Here is a 9098-nt window from a genome sequence, read left to right on the forward strand (position 1 = left end):
TTTCTGATGACGGGTCTAGGCCTGAAACGTCAGCCTTTCTGCTCCTATGATGCTGCTTGGCCTGCTGTGTTCATCCGGCCCTGCACCTTGTTGTCTCTGTTTTACACAGAGAGGGGTTTGTATGTGGAATGAACTGCCAGAGGAAGTGGTAGATGTGGGACAATTACAACATGTAAAAGACGTTTGGATAAGTACATGAATAGGAAAGGTTTGGGTGGATATGGGCCAGGATCAGGCAGGTGGGACTAGGTGGGATTAGTTTCGGATTATATTTGCCATGGACTGGTTTGACGAAGGATCTGCTTCAGGGCCTATGACTCTATGAGTCTATCTGCACCAACAAATGAAAGAAGGTCATAGGGCGGGTCTGCAAACAATTGGGCAGGGCAGATACATTTCCAAAAAAAAAATGCGGTGTGTTTGCAATTGTCTTGAAATGTTTCTGTTCACACACTGCATTAGATTTGGGGTCCACCCAGCTGTGACCTAGCATTGTTTTAGTGATACAGTCTCCTGTTTGCTTCATAATTAGGTGGCCCAGGATCCGGCAAGGGAACTCAGTGTGAGAAGATTGTACATAAATATGGCTACACCCACCTATCCACTGGGGACCTGCTGAGGGCAGAGGTCAGTTCTGGCTCAGAGAGAGGGAAGAATTTCCACAAAATTATGGAAGGAGGAGGACTCGTGCCTCTGGTAAGTCCAATCACAGTGAGAATCCCTCAGTAAAAGTATGCATCTCCCCCAACCAGTGAAAACAACCCTATCTGCATTGGCTCTGAGAATACTCTTTTGTGATTCACACAATTTCTACATGCCAAAATGTTAACAATAACTGCTAAGCAGGTTGTCCCTTCACCTGAATGCATTTCTGTATGAACCTTCCTCTGTAAATGTTCTCTATGTTACCTTGGACATTTTGCCAAGCTGCAAATGCTTTGATCCAAAATCCCTGTGACCCGAAGTGCATTTTGTCTTCGTTTTTGTATCTGGTGTAGAAACTGTAGTGTCTGTTTTTTTTTCTGTCTGATTGGCCTCCAGCGAAATGCCTTGAATTCTTTTCCCAGAATCATACAGATCAGGAGACTATTCAGCCCATCATGCTACCCTGCTCATTTAAACAGCTGCCCAAGTTGCCACACCCAGCCTGTACCTTTCTCCTCTCCCAGTCTGTAATTTTTTTCCTTTCAAGTTTTTATCCAATTCTCTTGTGAAAATTGCTATTGAGTCTACTTCCATCAGCCAATCAGGCCACAACTTACTGCATGGAAAATACCCAAAAAGGGTTTGCCTCAGTTCCCTCCTGGTTTTTGTTAATTTTTAGCAATTATCCCAAATCTGTGTCCTTTTGTTACTGACCCTCCTGTCAAAGGAAGCAGCATTTCCCTGTTTATGGAAGGAGGAGGACTCGTGCCTCTGGTAAGTCCAATCACAGTGCCATAAGAATGCACATTGTTGTTGTTGCTGCCACATTCATGTTTTGTGAATAATTGTTCTGGACAGGCACTAAGTGACCTGTCAATGTCCTTGCTCCATATCCCAGCTTTGTCTATGTTTTCGCAACACAGGACTGTGTTCAAAATGCCTGTGATAGCTGGGCCACAACAGAACACGTTTCAGTATAATCACACAGAACTCCATCCTCAAAACTTCAAAACAAGGACTTTAAACAGTAACTAAAAAATGAGCTTCAGTCACCAATACCACACACTTTCAGGCTGTAAGTTATCCTGACTGTAGCTTCATTTCTACATGAACTTTGAGCTTTGGCACTATTAACCCCATGTATTTGGTCAGTTATACAGTCATAGAGATGTACAGCATGGAAACAGACCCTACGATCCTACTCATCCACACTGACCCGACATCCCAATCTGACCTAGTCCCATTTGCCAGCATTTGGCCCATATCTCTCTAAACCCTTCCCATTCATATACCCATCCAGATGCCTTTTAAATGTTGTAATTGTACCAGCCTCCACCACTTTCTCTGGCAGCTCATTCCATACACGCACCACCCTCTATGTGAAAAAGTTGCCCATTAGGTCCCATTTAAATCTTTCCCCTCTCACCTTAAACTTATGCCCTCTAGTTTTGGAATCTCCCACCTTGGGGAAAAGACCTTGGCTATCCACCCTATCCATGCCCCTCATGATTTTACAAACCTCTAAAGTCCCAGTCTATTTGTCTTCTCCCTATAACTCAAACCCTCCAGTCCCAACAACATTCTTGTAAATCATTTCTGCACCCTGTCAAATTTAACAACTCTGTATGAAAGGGCTACCAGAATTGTATGCAGGGTTCTAAAATTGGTCTCACCAATGTCCTGTACAGCCACAACATGACATCCCAACTCCTATACTCAACATACTAACCAAATGAAGGCACGGCCTCTTCACCACCGCATCTACCAGCGACTGCACTACCAAGGAACCTGCACCCCTAGGTCTCTTTGTTCGGCAACACTCCCCAGGGCCCCACCATTAATTGTTTAAGTCCTGCCCTGGTTTGCCTTACCAAAATGCAGCACCTCCCATTTATCTAAATCAAACCTCATCTCCTATCCCTTGGCCCATTGGCCCAATGATCAAGGTCCCATTGTACTCTGAAATGATCTTCTTCACTGTCCATTGCACCACCAATATTGGTGTAATCTGCAAACTTACTAACCATTCTTCCTATATTCACATCCAAATAATTTATGTAGATGGTGAAAAATCAGTGGACCCAGCGCTGATCTTTGTGGAACACCACTGGTCAGAGGTTTCCAGTCTGAGAAACAATCCTCCACCATCATCCTCTGCCTCCTACCTTCAAGCTAATTTTGTATTCAATTGACTAGCTCCCCTTGGATCCCATATGATCTAACCTTACTAACCAATCTAGCATGCAGAACCTTGTGGAACGTTTTGCTGAAGTCCATATAGACAATGCCCTGCCTCCATCGATCTTCTTTTCACCTCTTCAAAAAACTCAATCAAGTTAGTGAGACAATGTTTCCCACACACAAAGCCATACTGACAATTCGTAATCAGTCCTTGCCTTTCCAAATGCTTGTAAATCCTGTCTCTCAAAATCCCCAACAATTTACCCACCACTGACAAGAGGCTGCCTGGTACATAGATCCCCTGGCTTTTCATCTCATTTGCACAGATTGTGGTGTGAATAGTATGCATTTTTGTATTCCCTGTTACTACACATTGGACATCCTGTGTATCTCCTTTCTTCAGGAAACTATCCTGGAAATGCTGAAGGACGCTATGATTGCGAAAGCCGATGTCTCAAAGGGCTTCTTGATCGATGGCTACCCTCGGGAAGTGAAGCAAGGCGAAGAATTTGAGAAGCGGGTACGCGATTTATGGGGTACAGGGATTAGGGTCAGACCACTTGGACCACTGTTCCCTTTGTTTTTTAAAATGATCCCACAGCATGATTCAAGTTAGAACAGGGACGTTCTCCCTGGGGTTCTGGCCAATATTTATCCCTTTATCAAAATCACTGAAATAGATAGATTATTTGGCCATTTGATCCAGATTTTGCAGTCGGTGAAGAAGTAACTGCACTCACCACTGTCCACATAGAAGCTGCCTGAAAAGCTCTAGAGACCTTTAAGATTTCTCCTTACCCCACATTAATCTGATGGAGGGATTTTGTCATTGAACCAATCACATTCAAGTATTCTCATAGACAGCAACCCAGGATATAAAATGCACTGATTATCTTTCACTTTTTAATCTTTTTACAGAGAGTGAAGTATTTATTTTGGCCAAGACATAGAATGAAGGGTAGAGTCTGAAATATCATAACTTTCTAAAAATATATACCTTCGATTATACTGAAAACCCGCAGTGCAATCCTGTAAAAATGAAGAAATTTGACACTCCAAAAATACAGAAATGTTTTTTCAGGGCCAGCCCCCAGACTGGTCAGCAGCAATTATGATTAAGTATGATGTTAAAAGCTATATTATATCTTATTAAACAAAATGTAAATTTCTCAAAGGTTTTACAGCAAACCTAATCATCTTAAAAGTGGACGTTCATGGTAATTCAAGTGCTTTCATGAGATTTCTGTACGGAAAATGGGAAGTTGAACAACCCGCCCTTTGAAAAAGCAGGGAGTTACTCCTGAGCTTGCACATTTAGCTGTGCAGGTGTGAATTCCAGGCTTTGCTGTCAATACCCCAGTTGTGACTGTGATGGTTGCTGACAGTTTCACCATCATGAGAACTATAAACTCCAGGCCATTATCTCATTGCTGTTTGCAGGAGCTTCCTGTGATCAAATTGGATGCTGTGTTTCCTACAATTCAACAGTACCCATGTCTCAGAACTACTTAATTGACGGTACTTTCAGTAACTTCAGCTTATGAAAAGTGCTGCATAAATGCAAATAATTTTCTCCTCTTAGTTAGGCTTGAGGCTGTGTTGACAGTGTTTTGCAATGTCAGAGTAGATTAGTCATAAAAATTCAGTGCCCTCTCCCAGAGTTAATCTTTCTCTGTCATTGATATTGTCTGAGGTAAGGATCAGGCTCTACTGTGATGCCTGCCTTGTCTGAATAGTCTGATGACACTCAATGTCTGGGCTAAGAGTTAACAGCTTGCACAATGGAATCCCTGTGTGTCTTACTGTGTCCAAACGGGATTGGCAGGAAGGACTGAGACATTGGTACTGATGGAATTGTACAGGTTCCTGATTATCAACTAAAATCCCAATCTGTACTCCGGAGAAATCTGAGAGTTTTCTTTTATCCTTGAGAATCCATTGAGGATTGCAAATTCAGAAACATTGGGGAGGTGATTTGGAGTTTTGATGTCAGTGTAATATGCGCGGTGTTGACTTTGTTGCATGTTGTATTCCTGTCAATCAGTGACAAGGTCAAAACACAAGGTGACTTTGCTGAAAATCCCAATCCCACAGCCTAGAGACCAACTCCACGCTTGTTTGTGGAGCTATAAGAGGCACTGCACTAGCTGGGAAACCAAAATCTTTCAAACTTTCACAAAAGACATCCTTATCCAACTTTGCTGATATGGCAACTGGAGTCAGGGGGAGTCTTTTAGACTTGTCTGCAGCCTTTCCAAGTGAATTCCTTTTGCACTTATTCATCAAAATCGCAAAAAATTGTGAACGCTCAGGCCGTTTATGCGTTTGTCTGTCTACATGTATTTATCAGTAAAAAGTTCTTGATAAGGGTCAGTGGATTCGAAAGTGTGAGGGAGCTGACTTAAAATTTACAGAAAGTTTAACATAGATGCACTGCGCCTGGCTTAATCCTGCAAAGACAATGACCAAAGGTATGTCAACTCTTGTGAAATAAATTAACTACTCAGTCATAAACATTGCAAATCGCTTTGACTTTGGGAGCTAGCTGTCTGATATGACGGTCTATTAAACAGCTCTCCTGAAAAAGAATCATAAGGCAGAATTTAGTGTTTTTGGCTTTAAAAAAAACGTAAAATTGCTAGTCTTACCAGACCATACGGTTGCTCTCTCAGAGAGAGAGAGATGACTGGTGGCGGTTTAACCTGAGAGTCACCACATCTCAGGCGAGGGAAGAGGTTGAGAAGGAGAGTCCTCCGTAGTAACCTCAGACCAGTTGAAGGTTTAACTTGGATTATTTCCCCTCCTTTTCTCTTCCTGGCCGATCAAGCACATATGTCTAGAATGGTCAGTTATAATTTAAGATATAGCTGATCTTCTGAGAAGAAAGGACCCCTTCCTTCATATTTTTAAAGTGGAAAATGTGGATAGGCAAAACCTTTTAATAAAACATGCAGAACCTGGGTCAAGAAGATCACATTCTTCTTAGGATGTGAGTTCTTCTGTCATGAAAACTGTCAAGTTGTGTGCAGTGTTAGATAACACCGCTTGAAATAGGAGTTTCTATGCAAACTCGGTTGAGGTCAGATGCCTCAGAGCATGTGATTCTGTCCCTCTTGTATCTGTATGTGCGGCAAATCAACAGTGTGGATCCAGTAATGGCTTTGTGAATGCTGCCAACTCTGATATGATTGATCTGGGATTCCCGGGTCAAATATGCAGAGGCTGAGCTCCAATAATTCATTAGCTGCTGTCTCCTGTCCATTAATTTACTCTAAAAATCATTGCTTTGAAAGGGGTGCGATACTGTGCCAACATTCTGTGTAAAGCTTGCCTTCTATTTAAGCCAGACTGTGACTTTCATGGTGCAGCAGCAAAGAAAAGATTGCTGGAGGATGGATTTAGAATAAAGTCCATTGAAGAATGTGGACCTTTTTTTTCTACAGTGGAGTCCGTAATTGAAGAATGGCCAGCTATAGGTTATCTCAGGTGATTGCAATAACAAGTTCAGGCAGGTACCCATAAATAGGGTGTGGGAGACTTTGTACCCTTCTCCATGTGAGGCATAGCTCAAAATGATATGAGGGACACATGCAAACTCGTGCTATGTGGCTCATGTAGAAATCACTGCTTCTTTAAAGGAGAACGTAGCTCACTGAGGCAGAAGGAGTTGCTAAGAATTTGGATTAAGAGCTGAGCAGTAGTGATATAATATCAAGCTCATACAACTGAAAGGTGGTCTGCACTTCCCCCACGACCATCTTTGGATCCAAATTCTCTTCAGTCTTTAAAATGTCCTATATTTGTGTGTAGGGGCAGAGGTATAAAGTCAGTAGATGGTGTATGTGACAACCCTGCAGAGACTGATGGGAGTTATTGGCAACAGGATGGTGAACAGGGCAGAGACATTGGCAATTGGAGTTCACGGTGGTGGGGAGTAAAATGATAAATGGACTTTGGGAGATTAAAATGACAAGTCAGCATTCTTTAAATTACACAAATCGCGAATGTAGATAACTAGAAAGACTGCAATAGCCAGAGATAAAAAGATCCCAAAACTCAGCAGAAAAAAGACCCATTTTGTCAAAGCTTTTTGTCTTGTACTCATCAGGACAGTCCACAAAAAAGGTAGAGGGAGATTAACATCTATACTGTTTAAGAAGAGAGTGCTGATTGGTTAGCAAGTTGTAGACATCAAGGAAAATGCACCAGTTTGATGATGACTGACTGTTATTGCCAAGCTTTGTTTAAGTTTTATATCAGGAAGGTTGACTAGAATTGGTTAAGGCATTGCCCTGAGGGCTGCCAGCTATTTAGTTGAGTTGCTAAAGGCATAGTGTGTGTCTACATTCTTTCTGTCTGCTAGCATAGCGGCCCTGTATATTAATACATATAATTTCCTGTACTGTGAGCTCAACTGATAATCATAAACTGGTTGTCAGTGTAATTTTTTGGCAACTCAGGATTGCATAGCAAATATCATCCAATCATGAAATCACATCTAATGTTTGATATTGCGTTTTGAATTTTGCAAGGATGGACTGGTTGTGCACACTAACTTGCCTGTTGTGAACAGATGTTTGAAACAATGTATATGGGCATATGGCCTACAAATGTAGCATTACGCCAGCACTGAAAATTCATATGCTACATTGTGCATTGATGTGATTGACAGAATGGCTTTTTGACTTGATAGAAGCATCCTGTTACTGCAGTACCACTCATCTTGCTACCTGATCCTGCTTTGCAGACAGAAAGAACATGTACACACACTGCACATTTTTCAATGCAGGGCAATATCTTGACCAATCAGAGTCAACTTGCCTAGCTTAAAATTTAAACAAGATTTGGCAGTTAAGTCAGTCATCATTTACTTATGTATTTTCTATGAGAATGCCTGTACTAATCAGAGTTCACTTGGCAACCAATCAGATCTGTCCTCTAATAGAACAGACTGTTGTTTCCCCTATACATTTCTTGTGAGTGGCCCTGATGTGTGCAAGACAAAAAAACTTTGACAAAGTGTCTCTATTTTCAGCAATGCTGCAGTTCTGACGTACCAAATCCTTGAGCAGATTGACAAGGTGGTTTATCAAGCTCACAATCTGCTTGGGTTTTGAAATAGAGGAATGGAATATAAAGCAAAGAGATTGTGCTTGAACCTTGTAAATCACTGGTTAGGCCTAAACCTCTCTTTTAAGATGTTCCTGAAAACCGATCTTTTCAGCTAGCATCAATCCTAATAGCTTCCTGTAGGGCTTGTATCAAACTTTCTTTAGTAATGGCTCCTCTGAACCAAAAGATTTTTGACTACATTAGAAGAGCTGCGTAAATGTAACTTCTTGTTGGTTTAGTGAGGATTCTTGTGTTGCAAGAAGAAGTGATAATGTATGTTTTTGCCGACTGGGGATAAGCTACTCTTTACCATGGGTACAGTCCTCAGTGAGAATTAGGTAGAAGGACGGCAATTCTGGGTTTGAGGGTGGGGAAGGATGAAGTTGTTAATGCAGGAGGGAAAGTCCTGTTGGTTTGTACAGTGAAACTGAGTGGGTCCGATGCCTTGAAGTCGTGGGGGCTCTGTTTTGCTCAGTAGTGGGACTGCCCCGAATTTAGCTTGGGTGGGGGGGAAGGGAGGCGAAGCTTATGTATTAAATGGCAGGTGTAGTGTGTGTGTGTGTGTGTGGGTGTGGGGAGGGGGATGGGGGGTGTGGTGTGTGGTTTGGGGGGTTGAGCAGAGTGTGGTGCAGAATTGCTAAAGCTGGGTGAGGGCTGGTGAGTGACTCATTAAAATCCTTTATGTTGTCTTCACTAAAGTGGGAATGTCCTGTGCTCTAATTTTGAATGATCATATTCTCCCTAATGATGTGCTTATCTATTACACCAGAGTGTTAGTGAGGACACACTTTTCATTGTGTGACAATTGCCAGAGATTGAAGCAATTCTTAAGCAGGGAGTGTTTTGAAATCTGAGACACAAGCAAACTGAATGGATTGAATGTACTTCCTTGTACATTATTTAATTGTGTAACCTCCTGGTCAGGAATGTGTTGACAACAGAGCAGGACCTAGATTAATTTCTAACTTATTAGTGCTCATTTCTGTTTAATGTCTGACTGCTTTGTGTTGTCAGCTCCTACCTCATAAACCTAGGGTGACCAGCGGAAGCCATTCAGTAAATTTAGTGCTAGTAGGAACTGCAGATGCTGGAGAATCTGAGGTAACAAGGTGTAGAGCTGGATGAACACAGCAGGCCAAGGAGCATCAGAGGAGCAGGAG

At 42.1% G+C, this 9098-nt stretch overlaps 1 protein-coding gene across 1 annotated transcript in view; it reads left to right on the top strand.

Moving 5' to 3' along the window:
- Positions 1-528: 528 nt before the first annotated feature.
- Positions 529-9098, top strand: part of ak1 (adenylate kinase 1) — a gene marked incomplete at its 5' end in the record, with an annotated part of 13829 nt that continues 5259 nt past the window's right edge. Inside the window, 2 exons of the mRNA XM_048593589.1 lie at positions 529-696; positions 3230-3346. Coding sequence (XP_048449546.1) covers positions 529-696; positions 3230-3346 — 285 coding nt within the window. The remainder of the gene's footprint in view (positions 697-3229; positions 3347-9098) is intronic.

Source organism: Rhincodon typus, unplaced genomic scaffold, assembly GCF_021869965.1.
Source record: "Rhincodon typus isolate 14 unplaced genomic scaffold, sRhiTyp1.1 hic_rhity00003192, whole genome shotgun sequence".
In the NCBI taxonomy this organism is placed as follows: Eukaryota; Metazoa; Chordata; class Chondrichthyes; order Orectolobiformes; family Rhincodontidae; genus Rhincodon; species Rhincodon typus.